Below are 22949 nucleotides of genomic sequence, written 5' to 3' on the forward strand. Positions count from 1 at the left end.
ATGGGAAATAGCACTAACAAACTTTCATTCTCAAATTCAAGATGGCTGCCTGTCGGTCATCTTAGTGATCAGTCCCAAAAAATAATATGCATAACTAAGGACCATGAGAACCTATATGTGAAATTGGAGAAATATCCAACCAACACTTTATGAGAAATAGATCTTACAAACTTTCATTCCCAAATTCAAAGATGGCTGGCTGTCGGCCATCTTGGTTTTGCGATCAGTCCCAAAACATAATATGTATAGCTAGGGAGCATGGGGAACCTATATGTGAAATTGGAGAAATATCTAACCAATACTTTATGAGAAATATCTAACCAATACTTTATGAGAAATAGCGATAGCAAACTTTCATTCTCAAGTTATATATATGGTTGGCTGTCGGCCATCTTTATTTTTGCGATCAGTCCCAAAAAACGATATACATAACTACTGATCATGGGGAAACTTCATGTGAAATTTAAGTAAGATGACTTCAGCACTTTTTGAGAAATGGTGCTAACAAGAATTGTTTAATGATAGACAGACGGACGGATCACGGACGCAGGGTGATTTGAATAGCCAAACATCTGATGATGGTCGGCTATGATCAAAATTCATTGTCCCAGCTAAGCAAGTGTGGATTAAAATCATCCCAAATGAATATACATTACATCAAAGGAAGAAATCTCAGGAGGACCTGTTAAATTGTAATATTAATACAGTAGACATATTGCTGTAGAAAGCAGATAACTGTGACATCAATTGAGAAGGTAGATAACTCTGATATTAAATAAGGAAGATCGCTATGTACAGGGGAGATTACTATGCAATATCAAATACTATAGACGGCTATTGTAGAAGGTAGATAAATAGTTGATAAATTACAGTTTAAATCATGACTAATCCTGATATAATTCTAAAACTAAAACTGGAGAATGAAAAACAATGTATCAAGAATAGTATGCCCTTCTTGCACGTGTCCACTGAATAACATAACATATCTTAACAAGAGTTCCGCGAAACAGTACATGATACGTCAGATGTAGAATGAGCAGTTGGCCACAAAAGGCCATAAGTGCATAAATTTTGGAGAGATAAGCGACAAATCTACAAAGGGCCATAACTGCATAAATAAGCGCCAAATAATTTTGGTTATCAAGCTTGTCCGAGCTTTCATGGCAATTAACCTTCCTACCAAGTTTGAAATTAATCCATTCAAAATTACTCAAGTTATTGAGCGGAAACTGTTTCGGCAATTCCTCAAAGGGCCATAATTTCGTTAATTACCGGCAAATAGTTTTGGTTATCGCAAGCTTTCATAGACATAAACCTTCCTATGAAGTTTGAAATGAATCTATTCAAACTTACTGAAGTTTTTAAGCAGAAACTGTTATGTCAATTCTATAAAGGGCCCCTTAATAACAGGCAGAGAATGGTTATCGAACTTGTGCAAGCTTTCATAGCAATGAACCATCCTATGAAGTTTGAAATGAATCCATTCAAAATTACTGAAGCTATGGAGCGGAAACTGTTTCAGCAATTCTACAAAGGGCCATACATGTAACTGTGTAAATTACCAGCGAATAATTTTGGTTATCAAACTTGTCTGAGGTTTCATGGCAATGAACCTTCCTACCAAGTTTGAAATCAATCCATTCAAAATTACTCAAGTTATTGAGCAGAAACTATTACGTCAATTCTTTAAAGGGCCATAACTCCCTTTATAACAGGTGGATAATGGTTATCAAACTTGTGCAATCTTTCATAGAAATGAACCTTCCTGTGAAGTTAGTAATGAATCTATTCAAAATTACTGAAGTTATTGAGCGGAAACTGTTTCGGCAATTCTACAAAGGGCCATAACTCGGTAAATAACTGGCAAATAATTTTGGTTATCGAACTTGAACAAGCTTGTGTAATGAATCCATTCAAAATGTGTGCATGCCCGCCTGCGTGAAAACATAATATGTACCGTCATTCTACGGGCGTATAAAAACTACATATGACTTGACATTGTTTTAGAAACAAAGAATGCAAACTGGCAATAGTCAGCATTTTAGTTTCGGTCAGGTACATTTGTATGTCTGGACCCCTCAATCTACACGTACCAAATTTTCCTGAGGTCAGCCTCAGTTCAGATTTGTGATTGGTGATTGTCAACAACATTAAAAATAAGAAAGTAGAATTCATTCTTTTGATATAATTTATTATTTATGTGGTTCTCATAGGAAACCTATTCATACATTTTCACTGACAACATACATGATTCCTTTTACTGCCATGAACTATTCTGAGACTCTTTGTTTTTTGGTCATTGACTCCAGCAACCATACTTTTTTGCAGCCATTTTGTACACTCTCATATATAAAAGGTATTAGCAACGTTAACAGTGTTACATACACTGTATTAACTCAGCTGGTGACATTTCTGGCTATAAACAAAAAATATTAAAAGAACAGTTGAAATATTACACTAACACAAAACAAAAACATTTTTTTAAATGAGCTTTAATAGTTAATTGACAAATGAAGGTTATTTCTAAATCAGTGATATTTAAAGAATTTCATATTTCAAAACCAATCAAGACCAAGTGTTATAAAATAAGTAACGGCACATAAAAATCTGCTGAAAAGATGCTCCATGAAAAGCATGGAAAAGACAATGGCATGTGTAATGATGATGTAGGTTGTTCAATTAAATATGTGGGAAAGACAGTACCCGGTGGGTAACATCGTTTAAGCTGTCAGTATAACTTATGTGCTAATGGTATATACCTATATACATAATGGTATATACCTGTCCATCAGATCTCTTGACATGTCTTTTAGCTCATTCACCCCTGACGACATATTTGAACTCTTCCAGTTCAAAGGTTGGAATAGTTCATTATGACATTACAGGGGTAAATTAGTTTAAGTACAAAAGAACAGTACTCCATGTAACCTTACGACATACATTGATTTGCTGTCACACAGTCTCATCTCGAAACCATCAAGGCCAGAACAGCTATCCATACTGTACATGAAATTGTTCCAAACATTCTCTTCAATGTCCTTTATGAACAAATCACTGTTGTAGAACCTTACAGTGTAACTTAGCCAGAATGTCTTTAAATTTAGATTGAAATGTCAAAACATCGAATGTTTACGAATTAACATAAATTGGACTGCAACTGTTACGAAATTCAGTTCGTCGAGCACGTTTTCCAGACTATCTGTTACAGAATTGAGGAGGTTCCACTGATAGTGTTATTTACTGTCCCCGCACTAGCACCATGTCCTTTGTCAAGTGTCACGACTTTAACTCATTCATCCCTGAAGACACATTTGAACCCTTCCAATTCAAAGGCTGGACTAATTCATTATAAATCTTGAGGGTTTAATGAGCTAACTGTCCTCTGACTACCATGTCCTCTAGTGTCACGTTTTCCTCATCACTAACATGGTGTTGATTTCCCAGATTATCATCCTCATCTGATCAATGATGCCCTTCAGCTCCCGATTCTTCGCCTGCAGTTGCTGTAAAAAGAAAATTATTCAAGTAAGCACCACAATGCCATATTTATAAAGTTGTTTGCTTTCCCTCTCTTTCCCAACCCTCTCAAGTTTTCTTCTCAAAGAATTAATATACAATGTATAAATAAAACAGCAGGGTTATCAGGTTTTGGTGGCGGAGGAAAGCCAGAGTATCCTGAGAAAAAACACTGACCTGCGGCCAGTACCTGGTGACTGCCCCACGTAGGTCTTGAACCAGTGACTTGGTGGTTGTAGGCTAGTGGTAGCAGAATGTCAAATGCCTTAACCACTTGGCCACCATGGCCCCAGTTTTAGCCCACCTATATTTTCAAAGGATTTTTCACTTGTCCTGACATAAAATCTACAAGCTTCAGGGAAAAGTCAAGCAAATTTGTACACTTCTGATCATGAACAGCTTTCTTTTCCACAGCAAATGTTATATATTTAGTTTTTGAAATTCAATAATCCCTCATGATTATGTATAGGTACATTGTTCAAGTATTTTATATCAGTATGCATGTGATTGCAGTGGTACTTTTTCTCAGTCATATTACTATTAATCATAATTTAATTTTCCAACAGAAAACCCCCAGATTTGTTCATGCATATATATTACTCACCATGCTAAATAAGAAATGGGAGATTTGAAACAGACATACAGGTATTTTAAATAGTTACTCAATTACATGTACATGTACATGCTCATGAAATATCTCTCTTCTTTCCCGATTGTCAGAAAGTCATTTCACAATAGTTTTTGATTAATTAACAAAGATGTACACTTCATATCAATTTACATATAGTGTAATACTACATGCAATTAATAAATAAAGATATTATTTTTCAAAAATCATCAACATATTTACCTATAAATAAAACATTACAACTGAGATAAAGATATATACATGGCGTTTTTTATATAATTAATGTTAGCATATTTATTTTAAATAGCGTACCTAATTTTAACAGATTAGCGCATTGATGAATTGATGCACCAACAAAACATGCACAGAATAAACAATATACAGAAACTTCAAATGGCGTATTCGTAATTTAGTGCAATATTTAAAGTGCAAAAAGTGCTAAAATAACACTACCGCTAAAATGTGTACGTTTACAGTACAAAGACTACAGACATTACGGATCATGTTTGTTCTCATCTGGCATGACATTGTAGAAAATGGCCATTAATTTTGTACGACCTGGCCATGGCCTTTTGAGAAATACTGTACCTCAATGACCTCTCTATTCTCGTCTACGACATATCTGTAATAGACCTCGGAGCTACTTGTGGACATTCTGTCCTCAAACGGTTGTCCTTCTATTGGTATCAGCGCCTGTTGGGTGAAAGCATTTCAAATTAATAGCAAAATGTAAAATGAATTGAGATATTTTGATGTAGAGCATGTACATATATTCATGAAACCATTGTCATGCTCAAATTCACATTTTGTGCTCAAGTCAAGTTTCTTGATTCGGTGATCAATCTATAATACTTCACATTTTGACGATAATTTGGAAGAATTTGGGAGTGACTTGAAGCAGACCTATGTTTTTAGGATTTACACCTGACCATTTTACCATGTCATTTAATTTAGGCGAGCTACAAGGAAGTTGGTTTGAGCACAGAATCCATGCTTGAGCATGAGAACGGTTTCATGAATATGGGCCAAGGATTTCATTTATTCGACTTTTCCAATCAGAACCAAGAGCATGATGCGGTAGTTTGAATTTAAGTGTGATTTCGGAAAGTATTTTGATGCAACACCACTTGGTGTTTAAACATATCAATCCATGGACTGCAAGTGATGAAACCTTTGAACTATTTCTGACATACAACATACTATATATCAACAGTACAGTCAAAACTAACTGCCAAATTTTTAGATCAGTCTGCTCATTTTTCAATATTTCATAAAACACTGGGGTGTACAATTTCCTATTTTGAGTATTTACAACTAATCCCAACACAGATTTTGAAAAATTCTAAAAGGGAACCTATATTTTCATAGTATGTATTGAAAATGTTCACTAGCCCACGACGTAAAAGTCTGCTAGCCTCAGGCGTCGGGCATGTGGAACTGCATACTGTCATGAATGCAATACAGACAATACCAATCTAAGCTGTATATATAGGATATCGAATGAAAAAATATTCAATCTTAAAACCTTATATTAGATACCTAGTTTTCTCCTTTCCATGAATAAAGATGCTGATAACTTGTGCCAGCTTATATCTTATCATATAAATTATGTGTTATGCAGCGTCATTAAATTGCCATCACATAAATTATGTTTATGTAACATGTGTAATATCACTCCGTAAATGACGTCGCAATCAAATAGTCACGTCATTGTGAAGCGGACACAATTTTCATCGTTTCAGGGCGGACAAGGACAAAACAAAATATTCATTTCAGATCACAATTATACAGTTTACTTTGTATTATATGATAAAAAGAATCTGTCATTCATTTCCCTTCATATAATATTGATGAGACTCGTTTTGGACTTTTCATATTTGCTTGGCAGAGGCTCACAAACATGAAAAAGTCCAAAACTTGTATCATAAATCTAATATGAAGGGAAACTTATGACAGACCCTCTATATTTCATAGATACATTTTGTATCTAGGCTAGGCAGATTTTTAAAACAAGACAATATAGCTGTCCGACATGAATGACTTGGCTGGTCGCTCTCCTGTCATCCCTTTAAATGCAAACTTGTCCTGGGTTCTTTGTGTATACTGAATACCAAAGTGTAAATTTTCATCAGAGCCAGAAGACAAATTTCTTTTTATAGAAACAGTGACCTTGACCTTGGATCCACAACCCTAAGCAACGATGAGTGAGGTGTTTCTGTACTGTATACTTGTATGAATTTTAGTCGCAATGGAATGAAAGGTAAAGGCAGAAGACAGATGACAAAAAAGTAATTGTACATGGCTTGATGGATGGAGGTTATGCTACACATGTAGTGTTTTTGCAAGACATACAAGACTAAAGTCACAATTAAGACTTTTTCAAATCAATGAATTGCAGTCTATTGTTAATACCCAGGGGTGAATGAGTTTACCCCCAACCTACAATGCAACCTAGAAATAAAATCATTAGCCGCAAGCGATGAAATCTATATCATGAGATAAATTTTATAGTAGTTTTTCTTTATGTATGTGAATGTTGTATGGGATAATTATCATTTATAACAACACATATATATATACCTCTTCTGGAAGGTTTTCACAGTCCTTGCTCATTTCGTTGACCTTGCTGTAGAAGAGGTGAAGTTTTTTAAATCCCATGGACAACGTCTGTAGGTTCTCCTCCAGTTTTCCCCGCTTGTCCATGTAGGTAGCAGAGGTTGCATTCACACCATTTGGTAGCTGAAACAAAAATATTCACATGGTATTGCTTTTACACTGGTCAATTGAAATAAAAAAGTAATGAAAGACTCCAACGTGCACTCATTCTGAAAGATGACTTGTATCAATATTAACTATAGCATGTGGTTTTCCTATTTTTGGGGGGAAATGTGGCCTGTGGCTTTAGAATTGGGCAAGTAATCCAATCTAGGATTTTCAGAATAACTAATTCACCATTGAAATTCCATAATGAACTATTCCAACCTTTATAATTGGACGAGTTCAAATGCGTCTTCAGGGGTGAATGAGTTAATTGCATATTGATCCATTACTGAACAACTTTAAATCTAATCAAAGAGAGCTAAGATTCACTAAATGATGCATACCCTTTAACCATTGTGATGACCTTAACCATAACCATTCATGTTGTTTGTAAATAAGGTCACTGTGTCCAACCCAAATACACACATTTATGATGTTTTATTCATGAGAAAGTCTAGTTCTGAGTTCAAAACTGATAATACAATTGTAAATTATGGTTTAAACAAAACAAATAACTTAACCTTTGATTGAACCTCAATCTCAAGCTCTTTGATATGAACATCAATGTGCTGTGCAACACTCTGCCTTATCATGATTCATAAAACATATGCAAGTTTCATAAAAATATGTTTCTAAAGGTCTTAACATTTTCTACAATAAATTGACCTTAAACTTTGACCTTTTGCCCTGACCTTGACCTTTAGAGTACTAACCTGAAAATATAAAGCAATGTTCAATCTATGAAGTTTTAAAATGAAAGACTATGGCAAAATATTTGGTCAGGAAAATGTCAGAGCTTTCAGCTGACCTTTGACATTTTGTAATTTTAGAAATAAGGTGAGTCATAACACATGTCAAATACAATTTCTTTTTAAACCCATGAGTCAAAACTTATTTTGGAAAATCAAAAATATAATCTCAAGGGTCAACATAAAGTCATGAATGTGTTCAAAATGCACACACAAATAGAAAACATCTTAAGATTCTTTTCATCCATTTCAATGGATGAAATTTTTAAGACTGCCCAAATAAGATAACACTAAATGGTACTTACTGGCATTTGCTTTGTCTGCAACTGTTTAAATATTTCTGTGACTTTAGCAACAATGTCCTGCACAAACTCCTGTCCCTTCTTACACAGGGTGATAGCATTAAGCTCCTTGGTGGCGCTGGGAGACATCATTTGGGGTTGCATTTGACTCGGAGGGTGTTGCATCGGGGGCTGTCCGATGATGCCCTGCTGAGTGCCAGGACCTGGCCCCGGACCCGGCTGAACTCCAGGATAAGGTGCTGGTTGCTGCCCTGGCTGCCCTTGGGAACCAGGCATCATTTGTTGGTACTGATGGCCAGGTGTTGCCATCTATAAACAGTCAATTACTATTAGAATAATAGACAACATTGGTAAGTGTCTTAAAATACAAGGTTAAATATCTAATTTGAAAAAAACTAAGTACGAAAACACCAAGATGATGACAATCTTCCAATCTGTTGCAAGCCCAATCATAGCTTGATGAGTTGTAAAACACAAACTAGTAACCAAGTAATCTATTTATTTGGCAACTTTTCAAATTTGCAGAAACAACTAATCAATTCACCTCTGAAGTCACATTTGAACCTTACCAAATCAAAGACTAGTCAAGTCCAGTTTAAAAATGTAGGGGTGAATGAGTTAACAAAAATTGAACACCAGGTTGGATGTTCAGGATCCCCCAAGGCATTATGCAAGAGTTTTTGTAACCTAAATTTTACAATAGCCTGTTCCTTAAGGAATTGGGAAAATATAGAATTATTTGCATTGAAATTGGGAATACATTCCTCACTGTCAGCTTTTGGTCATTTTGGGAAAATAAGGCTCTTTTTAGCAACGACAATCAGTCTGTATTGGGTAGTAAAACTAAGCAATTATAATCACTGTTATGGTTTGTGTTGCAAAACCAAAACATATGTTAATCCTGTTTCGTTTTTTCCCTGAAAAACACTGTAATACAATGTAAGAAGCAAACTCTGCTAAATCCATAAGATATTTCAATCGTGTTAATTACCACACGTGTGATCGAATCATTCGGAAGTAAAGTATTATTGCTTCTTTGACCTCATCAAGAAGTTCTGAATATCTTATACCTACAAAGTTTATACTGATTTGATATTCATGGTCTATTTGAGAAATGCTTCATTTCAAAAATAAGTTATTGCACACAAACAAATAATATACTGAGATAATAACTAAAACTGAATTTTTGAAAGCATTCCTATAGCGATTTGGAAGTTTGATCCCAGTTTATCCCTACATCTATAGAGATAACACATATAACTAGGGTTTATTAGTGGTTTGTCAGACAAACCATCAAGTTATAATTACTGGCAAGTGAAATACTCAACCTAAAGAAGGGAGATAACTGCAACAAATTTCAAAATTTGCATGCTTGTAATTATATATAATAATATTTTATATCATAAATGAACATATGGTTAAAAGTTATCACCACTAGTTAGTCTACCGAGCAAACTGAATATCGCATTACATTAATCTAATTGATTATCACATAGGAAGGTTTGAGGGGAAGGTGTGTGGTTATAAAAGAGAAAGATATATACAATGTACATGAGGTTATTACTTTTTGATTGGCACATGGAAAGTATATATATGTGCTCCGTTTTACAAGGAAACATTCATTAATTGAAGTGTGTAATTATATAATGACTGTGTATTAAATCTGGAGTGAAATAATTCTGTCAAAGAGGCAATATGGATTAAGTTCTGACTATCTCCATCCAATCAAAAAATATAGAGTAAATATAGTTTTATAGTATCGGACAACTTGTAACATCCAGCTCACCTCAAGAACATTCTTAAACTACCCTGGTTTACTGATCTCATTTGTTGTCTGAATTCTTTTGAATATAAATAGAACTTTTACTTGTTATAAAAATTTATTTCACATACATCTGTATCTTTATTTTTTTTAATCTTGAAAATGTATGTAATTAAGGTACAAACATCTATGGTGACAGTACCCAAATCGGATCACCAAACCATCATTTAATTAAATCATTGAAAAATCTGAGGAGTTATTATATTCATTTATGGTTGCATCAAAAGAAGGATAGCAATGCCGGTGTTCTTACAATCGAAATTAGCACCCGGGGCTCACTTGAGATATTTATAGAACGCTCTGAAGTCAGCAATCAGCGTCTCCGGTTTTTGCGAATGTCGGGATCCAAATCGGATCGAGGCTTGAATTTTGCAGTATCTTACGCTTCAAATGAATATTTTTTTGTCAGCATATTAACATTTTATGATGACCTTTAGAATTTATATGACAAAAACTTTAAAGTATTTCTATAGTGTGAATGTATATTTCTCATAGTCAAAAACTTAATGCGTAGTCGTCGCACTCGCNTGTTTTCTTGTGCTATTTGATCTTAAAAACAAATCATCTGTAGACAAAAAAATGGTGCATGGCTATCTATTCTAAGATTACATCATTGGTATAACTGATTTGCTGACACATTTATTGATTCATAAGTATTTTTGCAAAAAGTTATCCGATTTGGGTACTGCCAACTTACTTAATTGCAATGTCCAATTTAATGTGACTTCATACATGTAGGTGAATGGACTAGTTGTTTACAAAATAATTAATTGAAATAGCTAAATGCATTTTTTTCATTTTTTTTTATGTGCGTTCGTTTTATGATGATCGCAAGTTCGTAACTTATTTTGTAGGAGCAATTATCGCGACATTAAGAAGAGCCAATGCACTCTGCTACTGTTGAATACAATCCTGACAGTGACAATGGTCTAGCCAGGTTCATAACAAAAACATTTTGTCTGTCTGATTTCAAGAGAACATGTCACGAGATGTAAATTGGTGTGATAGACATGTTAAGCTCTTTGTTATGAGAAGATGATGTTGAATTCTGAAAGACATGCACGAGTCAACGAAGATCTCATCTATATTTACCGGCGTTATTTGTCGAACGTTTCTCTTCAGTGTTCTTCTGACCGGAAGTTTCCGAATCAAATACCAGTACAATGTATCGATAAACGGTTATTTTCATTTTACCGATTAAGACAACAAATCTATCATATTTACAGTTTTTACAATTGTAATAAATGATTTATATATAAAAATGTACATTTACAAATAATATATGCAGATATTTATGGAAATGACATATTGATATTTATCGACTATGTTTACCTGAACGAATTCTCCATAGTTTCCGGTCTTGCGTTGAAAAGATTGGTAAGCTCGTGGGTAGCATTCGTTACCTTGTGGTTCGAATCCTCCTACTTGCAGTCGTAGTCTTCTTTTTTTATTCCCTTTTATATCATTATCTTAAAAACTTATTTTTATCTGAAGTGTAATTATTTGTGATAATATGTCATATTTGTGAGTGTGTGACTATGTTTTTAATGTTACTGCTTGCACTCTGGCCCTCACAGAGATAATATTTTGACATCTACGTTACGGTTAGTTTTTATACCACATTATATAAACAGTACAATTGCATGAAGTATGAATTCTATTTGAGGGTAATTAAGTGTGTACAGCTACTACAGCTTCTAAACACGTGTATATATATACAAATGAAGGCCAAATGACACTTTCCCATTGTCATACATAGGTATATATAATTTCTTATTATACTATTTTGATACTTTCAGGGATAAAACATTCCAAAAGGGAAGGAAAAGGTGAAAAATTAGCAAAACATTAAATTACATAAAATCTATTGTAGCCTGTTGGACATGAGTTTATAATTAACTCATGTCAGTGTTCCCCCCCCCCCCCCCCCCCCCCCGAGTCACATTATAATTATAAATATATAAGTTACATTGTAAGAGCTAGGTAGCGCTCGAGCTATTAAAACATATTTTCTTCACAATATATTTTCGAAGGTGAAATATCTTCTTTTTCAGCATATAAGAATATATATGTAAAGTGCTTGAATAATTTAAGGAACAAATTGTACTTTCCTATTTAAAAATATGTCGTTATTTATAAGCTTATAACTTAATTTCTTTTTCATTTAAAATGGAATATTTAAATAGTTAGACGCTTTCAGTAGATCCTATATAAGAAGAAAGTGAGAGTATGTATTTGACCCTCCAAAATGACGTCTGATTCTTGTGTTTGAAAAGAAAAAGGATCTATTTATTTAAAATGCGTTTTGACTCATTTGTAAAAGGGAAAAACTAAATTTGACACCTGAAATAGCTAAATGTCAAAGTCAACTGAAAGCACCGTAATAAGAAAATGTGTGAATTTATAAATTATAATAATAATTTGTTAATTGATATTGGCCTTATTAATACATTCATGTACATTTATCCCTTTCTAGGTTCTTTCATGGATTCAGATTCCAATGGAATTCAGTCTGGACAGTCAAGATACTATATGTTTAAATGTACTGCAGACAAGAAAAGGTGTTAATGAACATATAAAACTGAAACAATTTTACAGTATAATTCGCAAAAAATTACAACATGTCTAAAAGACAGAGAAAAAGTATGGATGGAGATCTGGACCATGGAAGTGGGGTTAAGGAAGCGGATGATAAAAATAGTGAAGAAAACTTGACAATAGAAATGCAAAGAACTGAACACCTTAAATCAAAGAAAAGGGGCAGGCCTAAAAAATCTGAAAAATCGTTCAATCAAACAGAAGAAAATGTAGATACAAGTTCAAAATTGAGGAAGAGTAATGACCAGGCAAACAGAAATAATATGACTGAAGGGCCAGGTATATCACAGACTCGGAACGACAAACGTGGACCCAGTGAAAGTGCCTTAAGCTCTGGGGGAAAGAAACGGAACGAACCTGATGAGGGTGAGTATATGTATACTACTTAAGTAGTGATGGGCAATCAGTTTAAAATCATAATCAATAATCAGTATGCAATCAGAAGTAGTAAACCTATCGATTTTTGATAGCACAACTAGGTTCTAATTTTATGGGACTGAATACACAAATAAAGTGACAACACTGTTTTAACATCATTAGACAGTGTTGCTAACTGTAAATTACTAATTTTTAGTAAAGAAATATGTCTATTGATGTAAAAATCAGGTTTTGTTCTTTTATAATGTACAAGCAACTTTTACTTTTTTACTGTTTTGATTTTTTTTCTGCATAATATCAGCAGTCTTTTAATAAAAACCATAAAAAAAATGACTTAAATCGTCAAGGGCATTGTTTTCTTTTTGTTGAAGAGGATAACTCTAATGACAAAGGACCGGAACAAACTGTGATAAAAAGGAAACGAGGCAGGCCAAAGAGCTTACCAGATGCAAAACGCCTCAAATCAGTGGGTGAAAGTGGTATGACTGACGACAGCGTCATAGAAAAAGGCAAAGAAAAGGAAGACTGTGGAAAAATGAAGGAAAAATTAACTCCAGGAACGGGGAAGAAAAAGGGGGAAATTCCAAACTTTCAAAGGAGAAGTTCTAGTGGTAGGAAAATCAATCTGACTGCAAAATTTGCAGATTCCATAAGTTCTGATTCAGATGTAGACGATAGGGATTCAGAAGAGAATTCTTTTAATGAGGATAAAGAGACAATGAAGGGTCGAGGAAGAGGTCGGGGGAGAAGCAGAGGAAGTGGGCGTGGTAGAGGAAGGGGCAAGGGTAGAGGAAGTGGCAACACTCCGAATATTGATGATGATAAAGAGGGTAATTCTTCTGATGATGAAGTTTCATTTAAATCCAGCACACCAAAGGTTAGAGGTCATGGTAGGGGTCAATCTAGGGGTAGGGGAAGAGGTCAGACTGTGCAGGTAAAACATGAATTAACAAACAAAGACGAAAGTGGCAATTTAGATGATGTTGACATTGATAAGGATGTTAACAACGATGACCCTGTTGTCATTTCTGAATCCAAGGTCAAAGGTCATGATAGGGATGGCCCTAGTGGTAAAGTGAAACATCAAGGCACTTCAGTAAACAAGGAGACAGAAAAGGATAAATTGAACAATTTTGTTCATATTGACGTTGACATGGAGGATAATTATGATGAGGACAACGTAGAGTTTTCTGTGCCAAAGGTCACAGGATGTGGTAGAGGCAAACGAAGTCGAGGAAGAGGGACACCCTCGAAGGATAAAAGTTTACCAGACACCGAAAACAACATGAATAATGGCTCTTTTGAGGAAAGTTTAAAGGTTTCTGGAAGCCATCCCTTAGAATCTTCTACACCAAAGGTCAGAGGTCGAGGACGTCCTAGAGGGCGAGCAGGAGTCAGGGGAAGAATTACGCCTATAAAACCTGTACATATGAAAGTGGAAGATGACAGCAAGAATGATATGTCCAGTGATGACCATTTATCTAACGATCAATTAGACCACTTAGATTCTTACACACCAAAGGTAAGAGGTCGTGGTAGGCCTAGAGGTCGTCCAAGAGGTCGTCCTAGGGGTCGAGGAAGACCTGCTTTATCTAAAGATAAAGATGACAGTTATAGTGACAGTTCTGATAATTCTGATAATGACTACACTCCAAATGTCAGAGGTCGTGGGAGAGGTCGAGGCAGAGGTCGAGGTAGAGGTCGTGGTAGAGGTCGACGAAACTCGAGTAGTGAGGAAGATTCAGGAGAGGAGACTACACAGGTAATAATAAAACTACTGATATAGCAGTTAAATTCTCGGGGGTTTCATTTTCACTATATTTGCATTTGACAAAAATCTTTCTACCAGTGAAATATTATTATTTATTTTGCTCCGTTTCTTATTTCTTCCACTTAAAAATGGAAGGCAGTGTGCTAATAACTTATTCGTTTTTTGAACGGTCACCAACATGGTCACTGCTGCTTCTGATTAGTCGAAATTTATATATTGACTGGTTTCACTCAAATTTGGTATGTAGACGATACTGGTACTGCAAGCACTTCTGCAACTTCTATTAGCATCCTTTGTGACTGTGAGGTTAGTTTGGGGACTTCTGTAATGGCTTCCATTACAATCTCTGTTTCAGGAGTCTTACAAGTGTGTGCTGTGTGGAAATGAGTATGTGGGGAAAAGTGGCATCAAAGATCACATGATGAGAATCCACTCCGCTGTGGTAAGTTGGTTTTGAAAGATGATCGCTAGACACACACCCATGATTGTACCTATATAAATACAATGTACCTAAAATAAAACAGATTCATTATGTTTAAAATGAATTACACTACATCATACAGCTGTTTCCTCATTCTAAGACTCATCGGTGATGTAAAGGACCGAACAGGAGGACATCCAAATTGGTCTAAATGACTGTTGAAACAGAAGGGAAGATGTGTGTAAACTCCTTTAACCCTTTCACCACTGTAGACAATAATAAACTCATCCAGATCAATGTAATATTGGTAGAGTCGACTAAATTTACCTAGGGGTGAAAGGGTTAATTAAATGAATTTCAAAAATTCTACTTATTTATTATGAATACATTTTGCAAGTGAATTTTTTTATGGTGAGTCATGCTTCTACTCAAAAGAAAAAGTTATGGTGAGATAATTGAAGTTAGAAGTAAACTGTTAAGATTATATATACGTTTAATTTTGGTTTAACAAATACGTTATAACATGAAAAATTCGTTGGTAATTTTATTTACCATCTCAAAAAGTAACAAATTGGTGAAGATGTTCATTCGAGTTAAAATAACCATGTCTAATGTGTTGTATAATTATTCTCATAACTGGTTGACAGCAGACCACGCACCAACAAAATTAAAGCTGTACAAAAAAAACACATCCCCAACCCCTCACTTATATATTCATTCTTGGTTGTGCTGGCTTATTTTTTGGTCAAAAATGCAGTTGGTTTCATTTGAAAATTTGAAAATTGATAACTTAATCAGATTTTAATCGTTATATTGTATTATCTTGATAAATCTAACTCAGGCGTTAAAAATGTTGAAAATTGAATTGTGACTGATTTGCTTGATTTGCTCTCTGCCATAATAAATTGCATCTTAATTTACAAACATACCGTGAATGTTGATTATTTCATGGAAATGTTTTCGTGATTATTATATTGGTCATCAATACATAACATGTATTTATGTAAAAATAATTCACAATATTAAACATAGAGAGATCAGATCTCTATTGTTCATTGTTGAGGTGCATCAACTTAGCATAATGTAAACCTATCTTGTGGTATATATAGTCATGTTTAATATGGAGGTAACGGATTTGCATTCAAACCGGCAAGAAAATTTAAATAACAGTACACCGTTCAATCCATACAACATAGAACAATCGTTTGATTTTATTCATTTGTTCTTAAATAATTCATTTATTTACTGTGTTTTGTATATGCATCATCTTTTTAATGACATTGGCGGAAACAGTCCTATTTAGATAAAATTGGCACCAATAATTAACCGTAGTCTTTTGATTGTTTGACGCATCGCCATTCTCCAAGTTATCCAAAGCGACAAGACTCTCATTGTTAATCGATGACGTCATAAGTAAACCATATGTTATGTCACGAGAGTTTTTGTTTTCATACTCAAATATTGGCAAATGTAAATAATAATCAATATTTTGGATTTACTTTTAGTGGTCTAGAAAGTGTCCAGAAGGTTTGACGGACAACGCCTCCCTGAGACTGGTCCTGAAAAAAATGAAACGACTGCTTTGTCCTAAATGTGGCAAGGAACTGCGATTTGTACAGTACTACTGGAAACACCTCGAATGGTGTGGAAGGGAGGTAACTCATTTCTTAATCATTTTCGGCGGATTGGTCGAGTGGTTAACACTTCGGCCTTCCACGCATGCAATATCAGAAGTGTTTTTCTCCTACCCACACAACTCCAACAACCCAGGTGCAGTATAAAATGGTCTGGGGTCAAAGCACAGTCCCATTACAAACAGAACACAATACCTCTCCAGCACACATGCAGGCATTCACTCATAGGGAGATATTAGCCAGGTGGCATAGATCTAGTAGTTAGCGCCTGATAAGGCTGGCAGCTTCTGCAAATTCCTCAAAAATTGTATTCATTAATGTATATATATGCTAATTGTATTAATTGCACTGTAAAGCGCTTTAGAGTGGCTTATGTTAGCTAGATAGGGCGCTATATCAAATGTTGTTTATTATTATTTTAGTAATAAGGCAGTAACAAATTTGTACTACGCCTGTAAGTTGTGACTTTTTTGATTTTCTATGACAATTTTCTGTCAAAAAATATAGAACACTGCAAAATTTTAAATGTTCGGAAATTAACTTGCAATTTCTACAAAACAGATGTTGTGTGGTTGACTAATCATATATTATTCACCAACGACTCAATCTATTGCACTAGAACATCCCTTAAAATTCAAGGAAATTTTCTGTTAAAATGTCTAAGCTAGAACTGAACTCATTCACTCCTGAAATTTCATAATGAACTATTCCAATCTTTGAATTGGAAGAGTTCAAATGTATCTTCTGGGATGAATGAGTTAAACAATATCTGAATCACAAATTGAACCACCTTATGACTCATAGCAAAAAAAGGAAACTTAGACTTGAAAATTTGTTCAGTACTTCGATGTATGTGGTATGGCGCTGAATGGGGCAAGCAGTGTTTCTTCAAAATATGGTTTTGCAAAAGTAGGAAAAGATACCCAAAGAACGAACATTCAATATTTACACAAGACATGTTTTTTGTAGTTCAGCTTGTAGATTTTAAGATACCTAAGGGTATACATGCAGATCCATAAGTTAAAAGTAATTTATAAATAAATAAAAATAGCAGATTAAAAGATGAGCAACAACTCCTTAAGTCTACACATGTACATCCTTCTTTTCCTGGTTGCCAACATGGACAGCCGTTAGGCTGTCGCTAGGGCAATTTTTTTCTTTGATTGTTACATGATATAGTTGGTGCTGTTGCTTCATTTGAACTTGAAATTAAAAATTGACGTAGTGAATAGAAAGTGCAATTCTGATTGGACAATACTAAAAGTGATATGTTCCCGTCTGAAGAATAAAGTTTTCGTATAAATATCTCCACTGCAGTGAAAGATACAAGTTTTTATCAAATTGATGATTTCCTATATTTCACTGGTGACAATATAATAAATCTTATTCTTGTTTTTTGTTTTTTTGTCCATAGAAAGAGACATTTATTTGTGACATTTGCAATAAAGAGACGAAACTGATGTGGCAAAAAGAACACACAAACTACCATGGCGTTGCGGAGAGAAATAAAGAAATAAAAAAATTGAAATACGATAAACTAAGAGCTGAAGATGACGAAGACGACATCGATGAAGAGGGAAAAAGAAAAAAACGAAAGGCATCTCAAAAGTAGGTAAAAAGAATCTGTACAAAAGTAGGTCATATACAAATATTCTGTTCAAAAGTAGATCATTTCAAAATATTCCTTACAAAAGAAAGTCATATACAAATATTGTGTACAAAAGTAGATCATATCAAAATATTCCTTACAAAAGAAAGTCATATACAAATATTGTGTACAAAAAAGGGGCATATCAAAATATTCTACCCAAAAAGGTCATGGCAAAATATTCTGCACAAATGTTGGTCATTTGAAAATATAGGTCATATCAATATATTCTGCACAAAAGGAGGTCATCTAAAGTATTTTCTAATCTTCAAAATTTGAACAATACCAATTTTCATGGATCTTTTAGAATTATTGATTCCTATTTCTTGTGCAACCCAAGTAAGATGCATCCTCGTTAATAACTGACTTCAGGACTGGTATCTGGGAGTTAATTTGATCAGGGTTCGGACTGTCTATATCTTGTTTTCTAACTTGTTACATCAGAGCCAGGAGTCTGCTGTCAGATCTGTCTACCCAGGGAGACATAACGAAAGACGATGAAGAGGGGAATGACTCATCAGATTTAAATCTAGGGCAGGAGTCGTCCTCGGATGACAATTTCGAGTCAGATATTGATGATGATGAAGCGAATGATTTAAAAGGGAATAACTCTAAGTCTAATGAATGCAGTAAGTACAATTTGTATATGCCCGTCAAATTTGACGGGAGTTTTATGGTATGGCGTCGTCCTTCCGTCTGTTCGTCCAGCGTAAACTTTTGTTTTTCCGGCAATCTCCTCCTACATTTTTCGACCGATCTCTTTGAAACTTGGTATACATTATAACCATGATATCTAGTTGTGTCTCCCTTAAAAGAATTTTGATTCAAATTTTGCAAAAGCTATTGCCCTTTGTTCATTTCAGTATTTGATTTTTTGTCTGGAGATTTTCTCCTGCATTTTTTATAGCATGTCAGCTAACCACTCTTAGAATGATGCAGATCTTATTTCAATGTAAGAAAGTATATAACACTTTTCTACATTCGACGGGCGTACTCTTGTTGTGTTTAAGTCTTATAGTTTCTCTGATATGTGCATTGCTGGTCAAAGCGAGACATATCAATCTGAATGACTTGTATAAGAAACGTGGTTCAGTACAACATTATGTCGGATTGTACATGATGTTAGAAAACTCAGGGGCTGGATTAGACAGGTTTTAATGTTAAAATATTGCAAATTTTTGATAAAATTCTATTATTCAAAAACTGCAAATACTATCACACAAGTCTAGAACAGTTTTAATTTTCTAGTTTTGTTTTTTGTCTGTGAAGTAGAAATTCATGTAAATCTGTCAATCAATTTTCTTTCCAAAATGTTATACATAATTGCAGTATCTGAAATGTTGAAAGGGAACTGTGACCATTAAAAAGACAATACAAATAATTTTTAAAAACTGCTGAATTGTCTGAACTGCTAATTTAGTGTCTGGTCCATAATGTGTGTATTACCCTGTATACTGTGAAGTTTGTGTTTCATTTGTGCAGTAATTCTGTTGAAATATCAATTCTAGAACCTCAGAGAATTCCGATGTCCAGAGAGAAGGCGGGGCGGACCCAGTTTGATTACACATTCAAGAAGCTACATGACCTAGATAAATCCGGGACAAGAAAATTTCCGGAGATTTCACCGCAACTAGAGGATTGGACGGAGCTTGATATCAGGTATCGTTTAATACTACGGTATATCTGGCAATAAGCCCAGGAAACCTACACATAATCTCCGACCCAAAGAAGGAGAGGGGCTTCATGAACTACAATATATATGGGTGGGCTTATTACCAGGCATAGTCTTATAATCAGATATATGGTATAATTAACGGAGGCCCAGTTTTTAAAACCTGATTCAAGACCAAATTCAGCTTTGGCCTATTTATTTTATACCTCTGTATGGAAGATATGAAGAGGTATTGACGCTTGTGTTTCTATCCTGTCATCTATCAATCCATTTGGATTTATTTCTGGACAATAACTTATTGCCTTGTCTTAATCAAATTCAAACTTCATACAGTGCTTCCTTGCCGAGATAACTGCTTGGGATATTGTTTATATGGAAAGGTTGAGGTCATTTTAAATACAAAAGCTGTTTCCTAAATGGAATTTACGAGTCTGTCCATAAGAGTAATCAAAATTCAAAAGGAGGGAGGATCAGACAACATCAGATATGCAGTTCTTGGCAACTGAAACTTTATGTTTCGGCCCACTAGGGCAGTTGGGCCGACATCAGGGATAGTTTATCATGTGTGTGACTTTGTCATCATCGACTGTCTCTCTCTCCACAGTGCCATAGAGGAATACCTTCCGAACACCAGGGAGAGCATGGAGTTTGTTGTAACATATAAGAGCCCGAAGGCTGTAAAACCAGGCAAACCCCAGACAATACCCAGGTTTAGCTCAGTTACGGGCAGTGGTGAGTAACGTCTAGGACAACACACATTTACTACCTTCTTATTCAGAAACATCAGAAATTACATTATCAATTTTATGATTTTTTCTTTGTAAGCAAAACATACCATGCAATAGCAGAAAACAATAGAATTGCATTGATTAGCTCATTTAACCCTTTCCCCCCTATGTAACTTTAATAAACTCTACCATAAATTGATCTGGATGAGTCCATTATGGTCTACAGTGTTGAAACGGTTAAAAAGGATTTTGGCTTGTAGTCAAGCATCACATCATTAGAAATGTACGTCCCAACGATTATACTAATAAAGTATGTACTTTGTTGATGCAGTAATATTTTGCTGTAACATTTTAATTGTTCCAATAGTGCATGTACTTTAATGTCGTAAAAAGAAACTTATATGTCTGTCCCATTAGTTATAAATTTGACTATATTTCACTTGCATACCAATATTTTCACTTGTGTTTTGCACCGGAGAAAACATAGGTATACTCGTGAAATATATATAAAATATTATGGTTTTTCATTTGAATTTTATTTTTAAATTTATGAATAAATAGTTTTTACTCAAGAAAATTATAATAGTGTTTGCCGTCTCAGTTACATGTAATGGATATTCTCTGTTTCTGTTGTTTGGTACAGGACATACTACACTGTTTGTTGGTGGACCCGTATGGGGCCTGGCGTGGTGCCCACTGCCCATCAAAATGAAGTCTCCACAGTACCTGGCCATTTCCTGTAGCACAGACATGGACCAAAGGATCCCACTCTATAAAACTGTCGCCCAGCCCAGCATCATTCAGCTGTGGGAAATTGGAGTTCGTGCAAAGAAGTTAGAATTAGATTTTTATGCTATAATTCTAACGGGGAAAAACTTCAAACTAATATTTATATAAGCATTGGACTGCTTTCAATTGGCATTCATAGTCAGTATGAATGCCAACTGGAATGTGACAATGCCATGAAGTGCAACGTGGCACTCATATTGACTACCAACCAAAAGTTGTTGAATGCTCATACAACTGTATTTACAATTTTTGTCTCGCCGCCACAACGTAGCGGAAGCGAGACTAAGCTGTTGCTTTTCCGGCAACGGTGCGTCAACATTAAGTTTTTGCGTTTCAGTTAGTTTCACTGAAAATATAAGTGTTACACCAACCAAACTTTGACCATAGATGCATCTTAGGTAGTACATCTCAACCCATGCATCAAATGCTGGATGCGGCCTACCTTTCATGGTCCATTGACTTCATCAACATCTCGATCAACATTAATCTTTTTGCGTTTAAGTTAGTTTCTCTGAAACTATAAGTGCTAGACCAAACAAACTTGACATGTGCATTGATGGTCAAAAGGGGGCACAGGTGAACAAAGCGGGGCACATGCGAATGGCTTGTAAACAATTATGATCACAGAAAGAAAAAAATGTACCCAAATTCAGCATTTAGTTCAGATAAATGTAAGGATCTTGAATGGTTGTTTGATGAATAAACAGTCATCTTTAAGTGAGGGTCAGTGGCAGCCAAAGTTTGATATCATAATAATGATGGGGTCAACATGTTGGTCATGGCATTCATAGCTGATGTGAATGTGATCTCTACTTGGCAGGGTTATATAGCGGCAGTGCCGTATATTGGTACAAATAACTGTATTTTGATACTGTCCAAGTTAAGACGGATTATACTGTAATATAAACTTCATTTTCATAACATTTTTAGCTCACCTGGTCCGAAGGACCAAGGTGAGCTTCGGACCAAGGTGAGCTTATGCCATACCGTGGCGTCCGTCGTCCGTCCGTACGTCCGTCCGTACGTCAACAATTTCTTTAAACGACTTCTTCTTCTTAACCACTGGTTGGAATTAAACTAAATTTGACTGGAAGCATCCCTAGGTGGTGGTGATTAGAAATTGTACAAATGGTGGGGCTGACTCCCCATGGGGCTGAGGGGCGGGGCCAAAAGGGGGCAATTTGGCTACATTGCTACAAACGACTTCTTCTGTAGAACTGTGCACTGGATATCAACCATATTTGATCAAAAGCATTCCTTGGAGGCAGGGATTTAAAATTGTACAAATGGTGTGGCTGACCCCCCAGGGGGCTGAGGGGCAGGGCCAAAAAGGGTATTTGGCTATACTGCTTTAAGTGACTTCTTCTCTGGAACTGAGAAGTGGATATCAACCATATTTGACTGGAAGCATCCCTAGGTGGTAGTGATTAAATTTTTTACAAATGGTGGGGCTGACTCCCCAGGGGGCTAAGGGGCGGGGCCAAAAGGGGGCAATTTGGCTATATTGCTACAAACGACTTCTTCTGTAGAACT

General features: G+C 35.3%; 2 protein-coding genes across 5 annotated transcripts in view; one reads left to right on the forward strand and one right to left on the reverse strand.

Moving 5' to 3' along the window:
* Positions 1 to 2174: 2174 nt before the first annotated feature.
* Positions 2175 to 10949, reverse strand: LOC110465795 (mediator of RNA polymerase II transcription subunit 30-like). Its single transcript, XM_021521889.1, has 5 exons — positions 10870 to 10949; positions 7959 to 8264; positions 6725 to 6883; positions 4733 to 4837; positions 2175 to 3503 (listed from the first exon to the last, which is right to left on the reverse strand). The coding sequence occupies exons 2-5, from the start codon at positions 8262 to 8264 to the stop codon at positions 3405 to 3407; spliced, it is 669 nt and encodes a 222-aa protein (XP_021377564.1). The 5' UTR covers positions 10870 to 10949; the 3' UTR covers positions 2175 to 3404.
* Positions 10950 to 11117: 168 nt separating this feature from the next.
* Positions 11118 to 22949, forward strand: part of LOC110465789 — a 25639-nt gene continuing 13807 nt past the window's right edge. Inside the window, exons 1-10 of one of the 4 annotated variants that reach the window (XM_021521879.1) lie at positions 11118 to 11154; positions 12254 to 12741; positions 13125 to 14515; positions 14880 to 14966; positions 16451 to 16600; positions 17994 to 18187; positions 18672 to 18856; positions 19736 to 19886; positions 20504 to 20631; positions 21271 to 21460. In XM_021521879.1, coding sequence (XP_021377554.1) covers positions 12399 to 12741; positions 13125 to 14515; positions 14880 to 14966; positions 16451 to 16600; positions 17994 to 18187; positions 18672 to 18856; positions 19736 to 19886; positions 20504 to 20631; positions 21271 to 21460 — 2819 coding nt within the window. In that variant the 5' untranslated portion in view covers positions 11118 to 11154; positions 12254 to 12398. The other 3 variants (XM_021521880.1, XM_021521881.1, XM_021521882.1) reach the window with 3 other exon arrangements.

This window comes from Mizuhopecten yessoensis, unplaced genomic scaffold (genome assembly GCF_002113885.1).
Source record: "Mizuhopecten yessoensis strain PY_sf001 unplaced genomic scaffold, ASM211388v2 scaffold11101, whole genome shotgun sequence".
In the NCBI taxonomy this organism is placed as follows: domain Eukaryota; kingdom Metazoa; phylum Mollusca; class Bivalvia; order Pectinida; family Pectinidae; genus Mizuhopecten; species Mizuhopecten yessoensis.